A 17,661-nucleotide genomic window follows, 5' to 3' on the forward strand; every position below is an offset into this window, starting at 1 on the left:
GGATGAATTGCTTCCCAAATAACTTGCATTTCAACAGATGTGCACTGTAAACATAAAAGTTCATCCTGCTCTAATTTGCAAAAATGCTCTTGGAAATATTCTGACTGAATAAAGATATATAGTGAGGGAAGTAAATCTAATTTTATTTATTTTATTTTTTTGTAAAAAATAATTTGTTTGCATTACTAGAAAATGATTCTTATAAAGTGATAGTTTTATTTATTTATTTATTTACTTATTTATTTATTTACTTTTTGCCAGGTGAAATTTTAAAGAAATAGTAAAAAAAGAAAAGGAAGAAGAAAGGAAGAAAGAAGAAGTGAAGCAAGAAAGAAAACAAAAAGAAACGAAGAAAACTTTGCTCTCTTACTGGTAGACAAATTCGCAAGACCAGCACGAAAGAAAAAGAAAATCTCTCTTTTTTTTTTTTTTTTTTTTGCACTACATTAACAGGACTCAAATTCTGGAGGAACAGAAAGCCGACTATATGTGCAATGCTAGTATCTGTACATTACATAGAAATTGTTCTTTTTTTTTCTGCCATTAGTTTTATCATCAGTTAATACAGCAAATCATAAAATATGCATTTAGCATATAATCCTAGAATTCCCCTCCATTTTGTTATTAATTTTGTTGTTTTATTTTGCATACCACAGCTATTACCGCTGTGATGAATTCAGGTTGTGAGTGACTAAAAACCACTATGTGATACAGTTTTGCTTTGCTTTTATGTTTGTGCAGCACTCCAATCTAGATGCAGCATTGTTACTAATTTCAAACAACTCTTCTGGCCTTTTAAAAACAGGTCCTTGTAATTATAGTAACAGAGCATCAGAGATGTTAGAACAAACATAACATAATTCAACAAGGCCACAATGAGCGCCATTTTCTTCATATCTCGTTCATTAACATAATGAAGTCTCCATCTGAGGGGGGAAAGGACAGGAAAAGATAGGGAGGGCACAGGGGAATTTCAGCAGTTATCTTTCTCCCCCGGGCTCACCTAAAAATCCCAGTTCGGAAAAAAAAAAAAAAGGTGGAGGAAGGGGAAGAAGTCTGAGAGTTCATGTTTGTCATTCAAGAACAGCATAAAGATTTAGGAGTACACACATCATTACCACTGCTTATAGCAACTCAGAACAGTCAACCAGGTGTTAGCAGTTTTCTTGAATTTCTCTTTCGTCTTCTATAGACTTGTGACCAAATGAGCGGGTCCTTTTGAACTTCCCTCTGGAGGGGTTCCATCTTTGTTTGGAGGAACTATAAATCCATCACTGCTACCACGACCTAGCTGGTAGTAGGTGTGCAGCTGATGGATGTGGTTTCTGGAGCCTAGGTTTGGCATGCTTTTGTAGTAAACATCTTCGGCATCACCACATTTGGCCGGTGGGGGTTCGGTCTGGGTGCTGGTGGTAACACTCTCTGCGGCAGGCACACCAGCCAGTGCCGGCATGCTGGTGTAGCGAGAGTCCCTATGGGGTGACTGGAGATCTTCTGTGTGCTCGTTGGTTAGCAAAGGGAAAAAACTTTCGCTGTGGTCTTGGGGGATCCGCCTTCTGGTGTAATGGTGTGGCTGGTGGTTCTCTGTAGAGTAAATTCTTGGGGGCAGTAAGGGAGCATCAGATTCCTCGTGAATGAGTTCCAGACCCAAACTCTCCTCGTGGTTAAAGGAGGTGGCATCATCTAGGACAATGGCATCGTCTTCACTCCCACTGCCGAGGTTATTCACCAGCTTGTTCATCAGATTCCTGTTCTCTTCGCAGGAGCGCTCGTGGTTGTTCAGGTAGGAAGGTATGTAGTTGGAAGTGAGTTCCTTCAGAATCTTTTTCTCTAGGGCGGTCTCGTTATGGTTATAGCCTCGGTCTATGATTTGCACACAGTTGCTCAGGTATTCGCCACTGGCAATGCTGTAACTATTGCCATGGTTACCATTCAGTGGTAGAGTATCCATGACACTTGTATCCCTGGCATTGTTCAGAAGCCCCTCTGAAAAAAATTACAAAACACTATGACATTTATATTCAATTCACCATAGAAACACACACAAACACAAAAGCAAAAACATACGACTGTGAAACATGTATAAATTGCTAGCATTTTTAATTAAGTATAAAATGTTTGGAAATTAAAAAAACTATTAAATCTAATGTATATACCTATCTATCTATATACTTGGACAATTGATAGAAATCTTAAAAATGGAAAAGAAATATTTAAAATGAATCTTAACAAAAACCTATGAATTTGCAGTTTGCACACAAACACTGCCTAAAATTATTTGAAGCCTATGTTATCAGAGCTTAGAAAAAAATAATGCAAAATTTTGGTATGATCATTCATAGCTTTCAATTATACACATCAAAGTCAATTTAATAATTAATTACCTTTGATTTAACATGTTATTTTAACATTGAAATAGGTATATAGTAACATAATTTATATGTGGTACTTTAAATATACTGGTCAAAGTGAAAGAATCAAGCAGTTTCTAATAATTTGATATATAATTTCATTATATTAAAAATAATCCCTATATACAAAACCACAAAAAGGATTATGTTTAATTTGTCAGAATAATGTAGTCATAAAATAATATTTAGTCAAAAAAATGACATATCAATGTAATTTGCACATAGGAACTTTCAAAACAAAAAATATTTGGCATTACTTTTTACTTTTTTGTTTCCTGCTATAAACACTTTGGTTGCTATTTCATATTAACTCAGTAATTATTTAGGGCAATTTGATAATACTACAAAAGAATGTGTAAAGACACAGACTCTGATTCCCAAAAACATAGTGTTTCCATTTCATAATGAACAATGACTTTGTGTATATATTAAACTTTGGGTTAAAAAAAGAAAGAGTAAACATTATATTCTAGGAAGGAACAGCTGTAGTGAAATAAATTTGACCACATGCTTTTCCAAGGTTTTGCATTCTCTAAAGAAACAGAAATCCAAGAATCTATAATAATTCCATAAATCACTTCAAATGCAACCACAAAAGAAAATAAAATAACATTCGATTAACTAGTAGTAAATAAGAAAAGGTATTTCTTTACAGAACAATTAATTGAAAAATTCTATTAAACGTCTCAATACACTGCTAACTTGTGAAAATATAGCATTCGTTCTATATCTGTGATGCAATGTTTTATCAAAACTGAATAGTTGACTGCTGGTTTAAATAAAGTGTCCCAAATATGTCAATTTTTATATAGACTTCTGATGAATGCTCTGTATTCAAGTAACACAGTTTTCAAAAACAGCAATGCATAAAATACATTAAAAAGCAGCCATCACAGACATAGGGTGAAGCAATTTATTTTCATGTTATAAGCTATCTTGTAGACAAATCCACAATGTTAAGAAAAAAAAGTAAATGCTTTTTAAAGGGCCATATGTGATGGGTGATTGCTGCTGCAGAGTATGCTTGATGGTTATGGTTGAGTGACTGATGCATTGAAACGTGTTTATTATTTCTGTTTCCAATGCATGAGGTATAGGTTGAAAACAGCTATAGTAAAAATAAAGTGGGCATGTGGCATGTGACATACATTTGTATGATAGAATGTACTAATAAAAATTAAAAGTTTATGAATTAGCAAAAATAAATGCTTAATTTAAAAACAATTTAACTCACACAAACATCACATGAGACTTAACAACTATGTTGATTATGTGACACAGTAAAGGAATCAGACAACAAAAGCGTCTAATCTCTATTAACATATTAATATAAGTCGATTTATAGGTTCTTTAGTTTTTAAATTGTGAGATGAACTGTTTTTAATAACTACATCATCTATATGTGATGCAATAAAAGTGAACTGAAAAAAATTACATTTGATATGCAATGTTTAGCTTTACTCCCATACTTGTCTCTCTGTAGGGCTCTAAACGACAGCATGAAGAAAAGGAAAGAAAAAACAACAAGTAAGCTTACAGCGACAGTAGAAGAAACATGAGTAAAAAGCAAATTGATGATATGCAGAAAAAAGAGTCAAAGGAAATAATTTCCACTGCCCCCAAATTCATGAGTCTGTGTTACATGGTTTATCATTAGAAGTACTGAAATGTTAGTCAGAAAATAAGAACTCCCCCCTTAATACATGCTAATAAAATGTCTTTAATAGCATTTCTGCAGTTTATAAATTTTAAACAAATACACATTTTTAAAGTTAAGAATATGACACCAACCAAGGAGAGTAAAAATCTGAGGGCAAGTCATGACTATTTCCACAACTATCTTTGAATATTATATATATATATATATGCATGTATGTGTGTGTGTGTGTTTGAAAAATGCCTGCTTCTAAGAAATTTCACTTAACTTCAAATTTTATCAGTAAAATTATAAAGTCTTTAGCTTATCTAAAGAGAGAAAACTATAGTTGAAGGTTTTGATAATTGTTTTTTTTTCCTTATGTATCTTCTCTTTCTATTTACAAAGGTTATTTTCCTCCTATTGTACTTATACAAATGTTTCTTTTCATTTGTGAATAATACCAATCAATACTGTAATTTCTGGAGCTCATATTCAAAAGTTGTTTAACTATCAAGAAAGAAAAAGCTTAAATCCAATCATTATTCTGTATTAAAAAAAAATGTGAGGAGGGGAAAAATACCACCATCAATATTGTTTCTTCTGAGTAGTTGCACAATCATATGCAATCAAACATTTTTGAGCTGATCTATAAGAAACAATCCTAGGTAAATCATTTCTTTAAACCCCATATTTTAATCAGGTCAAAAGAATTGCTCTTGCTGAATTTGTTTACAGGAAGTTTAAATCATCCCCCTCCAATGAAACTCCCCAAACTCTAGCAAATTAATTGGGTTAGATCATTTCAAGATTTTAAAAGACCTACAATACTGCAAAATGCAGAGGGATTTCTTTAAATTTTCAAAATAGCTTTAGAAAGAGAACTGGAAATACAAAGCCAAACAGTAAACACAGAGGAAAATCAGTTGCAGGTTCACTGTGGCTCCCTTCTTAAATGACAGAATTTTAGAACTCTAAAGCACATGAAAGATAAAAAGTTCAATTCCTGCTTTTCTGCGATGAGGAAACTGCAGCAGAGAGAGGCTACGACTTAGCTAGCAACCTGTGAATACTGGTAGAACTGGGATCAGAAAGGAATCTTTTGGATTTGCTATGGGTATGGTCTCTTTCTCTTCACATCTGCCTTAGGCTTTGAATATTTATTTATATATTTTATAATGTAACCTTGTATTCTTACCAACTGTAATGTACAATGTATTCTTCACTATATCCCATCATAAGGATATATGTTTAAAGTTTTAAAATGTAATTAAATTACTTTAAAATATAAATTGTTTTATAAAATCATAATTTCCTCTCTATATTATGTTTTGTTGACAGGCTTATCTATAATGAAACTTAACTTACAAAAACTGAATTGTTCAAAACTGACAGGAAGATAATGGTCCAGAAATACTATGCATGAAGTTTTAAATATTTTCATAGACAATCAAAACCCCATATAATAAAATTATATTATTCACTTTTATTCCTAACTCAGGAAGCTTCAGTAACACTATAAACACATCTTTACATATTTTCAATAAAGGCATCACAAACAAAAACGGATACTTTAAATCTGAATGCTTCTTTGCTTGATGGCATTGGTGCAACTGAATCAGAGGATCCACTGAACGGAACCAAGTGGTAATTCAATATAAACCACTCCAGTACATACCGAGCCACCTATATTTCATGTAAGATTTCACCTTGTCAGTAAGAATATAAGTGCATTCATCTGAAAACATAAGATTAGTAGCAATATGACAATCACCAAGATTTATTTTGGGTCAATGGTAAAAAGAATTATTTTAAGCACTACCATAGTTTATTAGTATCTTAAAAATATTAAAACATCACATAGCTGAACAATCCCACTTCTCTGAAAAACAGTAATAAAATTATTTACTATCTCATAAATAAAAAAATCAGTAGAATTTATTTAATTTACTGGCATAAACTACAGACCCATTCAGAAGAATCCTCTGTGTATTAACCCATAGTCTTAGTAGCAATATTCAGTAATAGATTCCATAGAAATAAAACTTTCAATGTGTATGTTATTATTTTAAATTTTGCATCATGAAAATTTCAATTTGATAGTATTTATAGCAGTGTTCTATCCTTAGAAAATCTACTAACTTAGGATATCAATAAAAATGAAATAAGGCAGATACTGAATTAGAAAAACATATAAAATAATATTTTTTTATTACATAAGGCAGTAGAAAATACACCAGGATAAGCAGAAAAGCTAACCAAAATGTGATCTAAGTTTGTTACTTGTTTTAAAACAATTTCCAACAACTTTTGTGTGAATAATGTAGAATAGTTTTTAATTTGCAGATATGCTGTAAATCTTCACTTAGTATCACACAAAACCTACTATGCCAGTACATTTTAAAATGTTTATGATGGCACAAATAAATGTGTTCCGTTGCCTAATTAAAAGAAAAAAAAAAAAGCCTTTATAAGGTCTGCTAAATTTTTCTGCCAAACCACGTCTGGTGCATTGTGTAATGTACACTTCACTGAAGAGCACAATGAAATAGGACATTGACAAATGAGAGAAAATGTAAGGGGGGGGGGGGTTGACCATGAAAAAGGACCTAGAAACTATCCATATTGATGGTACTGAGGTTATTTTACTAGGGAAATGGAGGGCTAAAAGAAGACAGGTTAGCTGTTTTCAAGTATTTAAAGGATTGCCACAAAAAGCATAATTCTTTGCTCTTTGTTCTAGAGGGCAAATCTAAGTGTCATTGCCAGAGGCAAATTTCAGCTCAGAGGAAGGAAAACTATATATACAACAAAAGGAGCATTTCCACAGTTCAATGCAGTTGACTCTTGAACAACATGGATCCACTTATATATGGATTTTTTAATGAATACTGTAAATGTATTTTCCCTATGATTTTCTTAACATTTTCCTTTCTCTAGGTTTATTGTAAGACTACATTATATAATGCTACATAACACACTAAGTGTTAACAGATTGCATATGTACTTGATAATGCTTCCAGTCAATAGCAGGCTATTAGTAGTAAAGTTTTTCAGAGTCAAAAGTTATATGCAGATTTTTTATTGCATGGGGGTTTGGGAGCTCCTAACCCCCGATATTCAAGAGTCAACTGTATATGAAATTCTGAGCTGGGAAGGGTCCCATTAGAGAAAATACTTTAGCACAGGCTGACAGGATGTCAGCAATGTCATAAAGACCCAATGAACTCAGTTCCTTCTCCTGATTCTAAAACTGATTCCTGGATGTGTGGGCCTTAAGAAAGTTGATCAAATTTAAAGTTGGCTTAATTATTTTATCCTATTGAAAAACAAGTGTATTCCTGAAGTCACTTCTGAATTACTGACTTTGGTATTTAGGAATAATTTAAAATAATCTTTTGTATTTGGTAAGGTGTCATGTGGAAGCTCAGATGATTTTAGACAGCCAATGGCCATGCTGAAACAAGCATGCTTTTCTAGGATGAGCCAGATCTTATGTACTCATGTCCCTAATCTTTTACCATCCCAGGAAAAACAAACAAAAATATTCCTCAGAGATTCTCATAGTGGATAATAGAAATTTTATTCAAAATTACCTGGTAATGTAAAATACTACTAATTTATCACATCCATCTAGAAGGGGTCTTGGAAGTCTCTGTTATAGTGAATTTTCTTTCAAATATAATTATAAATAAGTAAATCATTGACTAAGATTTTTCTTTTATAAAACTTTTGTTTGAATATTTTCCCCCTGTGTCCTCTTTACATACAATATAGATATTTTCAATATTTACAATATTTTCAATATTGTAAATGGTTTAAAGAGATCTATCCTTATTTGTTTCATAGACAAATTTTGTATCATTTAAAACCAGAGGATATACAGGAACCATACTCAAAAGCCTTGCTGTTAACATGTAGATACAACAGAAAAAGGATTTTGTGACCTTCCTGAACCAGCTCATATGGGCAATGGAAAGCTAGAATAGAATCTGATCTACTACTGTTCAATTCACTGCTCTTTCCTCCATGTTTCCAATCAAGGTAATTTTCCTTGGATTTAGTATAAATGCTTTCATCAGGACTGATGCTTTGTGCCTAGAATGCACATCATGGTATAACAGTACAATTATTTACTTGGTCTTACAACGTTAAGACTAGTGGATCAAGTGTTACAATACTTACCTTAAGTAAATATCTCATTTCTCAAAATAAATTCATAGGTATTTATTATAGAAATCAATCAACAAGAAAAGTATTGACAAGCCACAATACATTTTATAACATCACAAAGAAACGAACAAATGCATATTGATGAAGCAAGCATTTGTTTACCAGAAAGAAGGAATCCATTTCTTACTATGGAAAACCTAAGGAAAATGGAAAATCAAAGCACCATAAAGGGTAGAAGGTGAAAAGAATCTGTGTGTCTGCTTCCAAAAGAAAGAAAAGGCAGGAGGAAGGAAAGAAAAATAGAATGTGGCCATAAAAGCTACATAAAATGGGACTCTCACTTGAAAAAATTAAGATAAACTCCAGCACACCTTGTGCGTTGTACATGCTGACAGAAGGGTTGTTACAGACCGCCGGTTCCCCAAGCAATGTATTATAGGGATTGTTAGTACCATGCGGACGAAGCAGAGCATTGCTTATAAGATGATTAGCCATGGCTCCTGGAGCAGCCCCATAGAAAGACAGAGAAAAAAAAGGTCAATCAGGCAAACGTGTTTGAAAAAAAAGAAAGGAAACATTTAGAATGACAACAGTTGATATAGCCCTGATTACAGGCAGACAGCTAATTAGGCTAAAAAATATATGCCGCTGAAGCACACATGTTTCCAACAATGCACATATCCGAGTCAATGGGAAAGAAATAAAATGATTTACAATGTTAATTAAGCCACATCTAGGGTGTTCTCTTTTCCCAAGTATAAGCAAGAATATATTCCCATGCTTGCTAAAAATAAAAATTTTAAAAAGCAAAATACAGTCTTTCATACAAACAAAAGACAAAACACAAAATAAAATTGACAAAAAGTTAAAAACAAAGAAAAGCTAAAATTAAATAAAACATCCTCTCATTCACAGAAACCATTAGGTTTTTCTCAATGAAAGTAAAAAAGAATAAAAGGCAACATTTATGATCAAACAGTCATTTGGAGAGCAGTTGTTGACACGACAGAAGATGTTGACATTTCTTAAAATTTTATGAAGAGTGATTATTTAAACTAAAGTAATATAAAATATAATCACCTTTATTAGTATACCATAGTAAGCACACTAATTAGGTGAATTTAAAAATCTCATAAAATGATCATATGTATATTATTTTAAGTAAAACATTAACTTCATGGTATCAAGCAAATATGTATAATTCTATTTTCCATTTTCCAACTGGTTGTTTGGATTTTGGCAGAGCAAGGTAATAAAGTCAGATTCTTTCACCTCTTTGAATATATATACTTATTTTCTAACATACCATCAGTATGAGTTGCAACCTCCCACCCTCTAAAGCCATTTAATCAAAAAGAAAAATTCAGAGGAGCAGTTTCATTAAGTATAATTAGGTCAGGTATGGAAATGATAGGCAGAATGGATATTTATGTTAGATGGTAAAGAAAGAAAAAATGAGAAAAGGAAAACACATTGTACAGAAACAGATTGAACATGCTAGTATATGCTAATATATATATGTGTGTGTGTGTATATATATATATATATATATATATATATATATATATATATATATATAAATGAGGTGAAAACATGTGCAAAAAAATTATAAATATTTGCAACCCAACAAGGAATTAGTATCTGGAATATAGAAAGAACTCTCAAAGTCAACAATAAAAAACCAACAAACAAAACACATGTAGAAAATTTCAATTAGAAATCTGTCAAAGGCATCAACAGAATTTCATGGAAGAGCATATAAAGATGGCAAACAAACTCATGAAAAGAAATGCTATTATCCATTAGGGAAAATCAGATTAAAGTCACAATGAGATATCACTATATAATTAAAATAAACATGGTAATAATATCAAGCAAATGCTGGCAAGGTGTAAGAGAAACAATAGTCCGGCAGTTTCTTATAACACTGAAAATGAAAATCCTATGCTACCCCCATTTGTACACTTGGATTTTTATTCCAAAGAAATGGAAATTAATGTTTATACAAACACCTGCAGATGAATGTTCATGGCAGATTTATTTGTAATAGCATATAATGGGTAACAGACAAGGTGTCCTTTAACTGGTGAATGGTTCAGCAATCTGTGATGCACTCATAATATGGAACACTACTCAGTAATAAAAAGGAAATGTTTATGCACATAATAACCTGGATGAATCTGTAGAGAATTATACTGAATAAAAGAGATAATCCCAAAGGTTATATACTATATTACTCAATTATATATATATATTCTGAAAATGACAATATTGTACAAATGAAGAACAGGTTGTGGTTGCAATGGAAGGGGGAGGTAAGTAGGTATGGTCATAAAAGGACAGCACAAGGCATCCTCATGGTAATGGAACTACTCTGGATCTTGATTGTGGTGGCATACAACATCTGTCTGGAAAAAGTCCAGCCATTGTTAATATAACAGGAATGGTTTGTGTGACATTGATGTAACCTGGGAGACAAGGAGAGAGGACTGGAATGCTCGTGTGTGAACAATGATGACTTCACTATACTAGTCAGTGAGGGCAGTAGACACTTCTGAGTGAGCATGTGTATTGTTTGGCCATTTCATTCAAAATGACTGAGTGAGTAGAGCAACAAATCTGCATCAAATTTTGCATTAAGCTTGGATATTCCTCTGTGGAAACTATCTGGATGATTTAGAAGGCTGCAGCTATGGGCAACTGGTGACTGGCAGCTTCATCATGACAGCACGTCCGCTCATGCATCATGTCTCAGTTCAGAGATTTTCAGTGAAACATGAAATCACCCAGATGACTCAGCTTCCTTACAGCCCAGATTTGGCATCCTGTGACTTCTGGCTTTTCCCAAAACTAAAATCACATTTGAAAAGGAAGGGATTTCAGACCTTTGATGAGGTTCTGATGAGATTCAGGAAAATATGACAGGGTAGCTGATGGCGATTGGGAGAACTTTGCGAAGCCCCAAGGTGCCTACTTTAGAGGGGTCTGAGGCGTCATTGTCCTATGTACAATGTCTCCTGTACCTTGTATCTTCTTCAATAAACACCTCTATTTTTCATATTATGTGACTAGACACCTTCTGGACAGATCTTGTATATTACAAAACATACTCTTCTGATAGAATTGCAAAGACTAAACACACACAAATATAACTAAATATTTAAAAAATTGAAGAAATCTGAATCAGATTGGTGGATTGTATTAATGTCAATATCTTGGTTGCGATATTGTAATATAGTTTTATAAGATATTATTGAGGGAAACCTGGTAAAAGGGAGTTAATCTGTATTATTACATGCAACTGCAAGTGAATCCTCGATGATTTCAAAAAGAAGTAATTGATATTGAATAATAAACAAAACATTTAGTCACTTGGAGAGGATGTTAAAAAAATGAGAGGAAACGATTTGGCCTGGGAGTATTAAATAGTTGAAATCATAGCTCTTTGTTATATGGTAAATTCAGTCAAATAACACATATTTTATTCTCAAGACTGAGTAGTGAACATCTCTTGATTTAAAGGACAATATAGCTTTTCAGATCTCTAGAGCTGGAAAAGTTTCAGTTCTTTCAGGAAATAAACCATGTGTTTGCATCTTATACATCTGCCAAGAATGAGTATAGAACTAGCATCATTTTTTTCAGTAAGTGCCGATGACAATTGACAGATGTTATACAACATATATATTGAAATATTTTTATACATTACAAAGGCAGACCGCCAATTTATCATACAATGAATATAACAGGATATTACTTCCCACTAACAAATTAAATATATAAAAATTAAGAAGAAAACTAAAAAAGAGTTGGCTATAGTGCCTTTCATTTAAGAAATAAAATATTATAAATTAAAACATATATATTGTCAATATTACATAAACTTCAGATAGTTAGATATAGGATTTAGTCTGCACGAAAATTTTAAAAAGCAAATTGCATACGAGTTATATCTGCTACTACATATTTGTTATCCTAGCTTATTTTTCAAATAAAACAGAATCAGTTTCTAATATAAATAATTGCTTTCTAAAACTACTCTAAATAAGCATTTAAATAGACAATTAAAGATATAAATAACTTAATATGAACTATGGTAAAAACCTTAAAAATATACAATTGTTCATATTTTTTATAAGTTGTCACAGATCAGAAAAGGGGTAAAATCTTTATGGTTGAGATTTATACCTGCATCTCTATACATTTCCCTTCATTACTACTTATTATTTAATTTGAACTAATTGAAAAACACACAGTAGGCTGAGAAGACTGCAGCCTACTTTCCCCCCCTTGCTTCATACAGTTTATAAAATAAAAATTCCTTTGATTTATATATATATATATATTTTTTTCTTATGCTGATGATAAAGGAAGGTGATCTGCTTAACTGTTCTCATTATGATAAAATAAATTTTCTAATTATGTATGGTGATGGATGCTTACCCGAATTATTGGCATAATCATTTTGCAAAATAAGTATGGAATCATTATTTGGCACTGCTATAATTAATATAATGTTATATGTCAATTTTACCTCAATAAAAATAAGTAAAATATAAAAGATTTTTTTTAAAGGTGATAATCTGTGCTTTAGAATAAGGAAACCATCCAGTTGGGATGAATCAAATGTAAGCAAGAAGCTGATGACTCAGTATTTTGTTTTTTGTTTATAAAAATCTAAGAACACCAGAAAAACAACGACATGAATAAACTGTAATCATACGAAAATGGAATAATAAAATCATAGTGAAACTATCAACATTTTCATAGATAAACCACCTGGTTATATCTTTTGTGGAATAAAATTCCTTTTCAGATTTTTCTAACTTACAAAAAAAGTTTTTGGATGTACTTTAAAGTACTTTTATCTGTGAAACTATTAATGCAGGAAGACTGCATTTTTTTCCCCAAAGATTATTTGAAGATGTTTTATTCAAGTGACCGTCTTATTTTGTAGAATCGCAGGCAAGGCAGGAAGGGCAGGGACAACAGTAGCAGGAGTGTGGGTATACAGCTGTGCTATGCCAGTGCTGGCAGAAGGGAACGATATTCAGTCTCAGCTACATGCTTTGGTTGGGTGCTTTCTCAAATCTAGGTGCAAGCCAGAATCAGTTAATTGATTTAAAACTTAAAGAAACATTTTCATTTTCATTCTTGGTATTGAGGACCTTTTTCTAATAGAAAAACAGTCACACTTTAAGTTTCTTTTTTACTATCACTCGCTTTTATACACCATGCACCATTTGAAACCAATGCAATTAATGTCACTGAAACTACTTTTAATCCTGACAATGGAGAGTTATAATTCAAGTGAGGGCTCGGTAACAGGAAATCCAAAGTAGAGTATTAAGTTTGATGATTAACGTTTTGCAAGGAATATAGTTAACTGAAAAGCTTTATGGGTTTGCTGGTTTTAAAGAAAGAGGGAGATGTCCCAGTAACCAAACAAGTATTCCTCATTTGATTCACCTGTTGAAAGAAGCCTATCCATTTTCACGCTTTTCATGGACACTCAGTGCTGGCAGTGACTTAAAGAGGTCATTCTTTCTGTTGCTATCTAAATCAAGAGCAATTTTCTAGGAATTATTAACACATGGTTCCTACAATTCCTATTTACATTTAGGTATTTCAATTATTCCTTGAAAGGTGGCACTCACTGTGTTAAAAAAGAAACAAGAAAAACAAAAAACGGCTTGTTGCCAATGCCTAGACCTGCACAGAACCTGTGTTCACCTGCCTTTTCTATGTACTTGCTTTTGTCTTCTCTTGAGCTGTGCTGCATTTCACCTGTCTGCTGAAGTCTGTTGTTTGTTTCTGGTTGTTTCCCTCGTTTATTCAGGGCTCTTTGAATTCTGATGCTAGTTTCCAAGGTTCTGTCCATCCTGTCTATTCTCCTTCCCTTCAACTAACTTCTGATTTGTAAACTTTCCTTCTAATAGCTGCGAAATTGCTGAAGACTTCCAAGGAGATCAGTGTTTACAGACTACCTGTCACAGCTTTTCAGCTGCAAAATTGAGCTTACTGGTTAGTCAGTGTGAAGACACAAATAAATGGATGCTGGGGGGGGGGGGGCGGGGGGTGGAGAGGAAGAAAGAAAACTCTACAGATGTGAAAAGAATGTTTATGTGCTAATTTCACTAGAATGTAAGCATCAAAAAACAGATTCTTTCCATTGTTCTATTCCAAGTGTCAAGAATAGTTCCTATAGCTCAATACATATTTGTTTAATTAATGGAAAACCTTAATGTGAAATCTATTGCATCAAGAACATATAAAACTAAAACAAAGTCATTTTATCAACTATGAGTAGTTTTATTATTTGACCAAAAATTTTAAGAGTGCCTATCGTGCAATCCTAATATGATTTATTTTCTTCTAACATTATACCAAGTCCTATGATAGTGAAACTCGTAAAGCAGAAATAAACACTCAATACTAAATGTATATAATAAGTGGGGGGAGGGGGGGAACCATGAATCAAAATAAAAAGCTCAAATTGGGTAAAAGGCAGAAAGTGGAAAGCTCAAAGTGGCTAAGTAAAAATAATTGTTCCTTAAGTATCTGACTCACTAAGTCCTGGCTATACTCTAGTCATACCTGCTTATTAGCCATCAGAAACAAGGGTTATCCATAGAAAAGGAACTAACATTGAATTTCATTATTTGTGAATCACCAACAAAGCTGTCAACAAAAGGGCAAACCGCAAAACCTTTATTTCTGGTGAAAGTGTGATACAAAGCAGATAAGACTTTCACATACCACATAAGAAACTTAGGAACATTTTTCTGACAATTACTTGAAATTCAGACTCTAAATTTATTGAAAAAGATTAAGTGTAAAATCAGTCATTTTAAGAAGAGCCTTTTTCTTTTTTATGTTATTTCTATGTAAAGATAGAGGCTGATATGTTTTCCAATGAGAGAAGTTTAAATGGAATAATCATGACTGCTCTTTTCAAGTGTATAGTTTCATCACAAAAATGTTATAAGCCTTTCTGCATGAAAATAAAATAGGTGTTTTGACATTGGGAGGCTCTGAATGACAGCACTGTCTAGGCCAGTTCAGTGTGATACATATAATTGAGAACTGGAAAAAAGTAATCTAAGGCAGATCAGTGTGCTTTGAATTTATGAAGTAAAGAACAGATCTGAAAAAAGCTGACAGTTGGATCCCACTTGAATCTGTATTATATCACTCAGAAACATAATTCAAACAACGTTTCTTCTTGACAGCAGGCTAGCAAAAGTGTAGTGCAAAGCTCTTAAAATAACTTGAATTGTCATTCTGCTCTGCCCCACACACTTCATTTTTTGAAAATGTACTTACATTTTTATTGATCATATTGAATGGGCAAAACTTTATTTCAAGACCATTGTGATCTAATGAACCAAACTGATACAGCCATTGTTTAGTAGTCACATATCAATATACTTCAATTTTCAAATTCTTATAATTTATAAATATATAAGAAGGTAAATGTTCTGTTTGTTATATCTCAGCAAAACACTTTTAACCAGACAGTTCTTTCTTCCTTAATATACCTCATCCTCCATTCCATTTGCTACGGTTCTCTCTCCCTTGATATGACATATTTTTCTTTTAGGAAGTCATTTCCATCATATATCCTGACTGATATACATAAATTAGAGTTATAGATAAAGCAGAGTTACTATTGAGTAATGCCTCCGCTTCTGTCTTCATACCTTAATTTTGGCCCATAGGGGAGACTTCATTTTGTGCAAGTAAATACAGGGTGGGGCAAAGCAGGTTTGCAGTTGTGATGTTGTGACGGGAAACACAGTTTATTCTTGTATTATTTACTTATTGTATCACTGTCCATACAAACAACTGTAAACCTACTTTTGCCCCACCTTGTGTAGTGTTACTAATGATAGTGTTTTCTATAGAATTAGAATACTAACTTCACTGTAAAGCAAGGGATATTTTACCAGGAGGTAGTATCTATGAAAGTGTGAAACCATCAAAATTGTATGTAAAATGAGTTAGGTATATGTTTGTGTGCTCAGTTGTGCACCCACAAATTCTTGCACTTCTTTTCTGGTGAAAAGGTCCCTGGCTTTTATTTCCTTTTCAAAAAGTTGGCTATCCCCTAATCAATTGCAATATATCATTATAGAGAAAAGTTATAACTTAGAATTTAGAACTGAATAAGACTTTAACATTATCTAATCTACCATAATCATTAATATATAAAGAAATGCAAGTTCGGAGATATGTATAATGTTTTCAATGTCATACATGACTCTGGATATCTAAACATTTAAATCAGTGACTTTTAGCATTATTGTCCCCCCAAAATATGTGTTAACAAAATTCTAATAGACACCTTGTAGGAGTGCATTATTTTTTCTTCATTTGCTTTTTGTAATATTAAATTAATTAATTTTCACTGTTTACAATAGCTAAGTGCTGGAAACAACCTAAGTGCCCATCTGTAGATGAGTGGATCAAAAAACTGTGGTACATTTACACAATGGAATACTATGTAGCAGAAAGAAAGAACTCCTGCCATTTGCGACAACATGGATGGAACTAGAGAGAATTATGCTTAGTGAAATAAGCCAGGCAAAGAAAGAAAAATACCATATGATATCACCTAATACAGAAAACTAAAGAACAACACAAACAAAGGAACTAAATAGAACAAAGAGCAGAATAGCAGTCAATAGGGGGGAGGGGAGAGGGAGAGAAGGGCGATAAGTAAGGGAAGGGATTAGTCAAAGAACCCGTATAAAAGACTCATGGACATGGACAACGGGGAGGGATATGATTGCGGGAGAGGGGGTGGGTTGGGTGGGGGAGAGAAATTGGGGGAAAAGGGGACAACTGTAATTGAAAAACCAAAATAAAAAAATTAAAAAAATAAATAAATTAATTTTCATATTCATGTATTAAATTACATAACATAAATAAAAATAAATGTAAATATATAAAAAAGGCTTCCATAACTATGAAGAACTGATTCAATGGCCATTGCCTATTTTAAGTATGTTGTTGCCTACTTTTTGGTTTTCTGTGTAACAAAACAGAATCAGCACACAATGTACAGAGAGACAGCACAGGCAACTATAGTTCCATTTTAAACGACTACTTTATATAACAGAGACAGCCATATAAGTCAAGATCAAGCTGTTTATAATAATAGAACCAACAAAACCTGCATGGTATACTGAAAAGTTAAATACAGTAACTTTAAAAAACACAGAAACCATATTTTATATTTTTTACTCTTTGTATTTAAGCAATTAATTAAATTACAAAGTGTCAGGGAAGAACTATTTTCTTGAAAGCCAAGAAGTCTTTCATCATTTTTTTCCTTAAGTCATAAATTGAAGAGCTGACATCTTGATTTATCACCTGTGTACTTTTAATAGCCAACAAGTTTGCTATTAAAATTTAATCAACCTGCCTATTAAATTT

At 32.7% G+C, this 17,661-nt stretch overlaps 1 protein-coding gene across 5 annotated transcripts in view; it reads right to left on the bottom strand.

The window, feature by feature from the left end:
* Window positions 1-1,023: 1,023 nt before the first annotated feature.
* Window positions 1,024-17,661, bottom strand: part of ADGRL3 (adhesion G protein-coupled receptor L3) — a 463,877-nt gene continuing 447,239 nt past the window's right edge. For 3 of the 5 annotated variants that reach the window (XM_090266824.1, XM_090266822.1, XM_090266821.1), the window contains one exon: window positions 1,024-1,986. In XM_090266824.1, the coding sequence (XP_090122950.1) occupies window positions 1,187-1,986 (800 nt within the window). In that variant the 3' untranslated portion in view covers window positions 1,024-1,186. Of the gene's footprint in view, window positions 1,987-3,846; window positions 3,899-17,661 lie in introns of all 5 variants that reach the window. The other 2 variants (XM_090266820.1, XM_090266825.1) reach the window with 2 other exon arrangements.

The sequence above is a fragment of the Furipterus horrens genome, unplaced genomic scaffold (genome assembly GCF_987537825.1).
Source record: "Furipterus horrens unplaced genomic scaffold, mFurHor1.1.pri manual_scaffold_2, whole genome shotgun sequence".
In the NCBI taxonomy this organism is placed as follows: Eukaryota; Metazoa; Chordata; class Mammalia; order Chiroptera; family Furipteridae; genus Furipterus; species Furipterus horrens.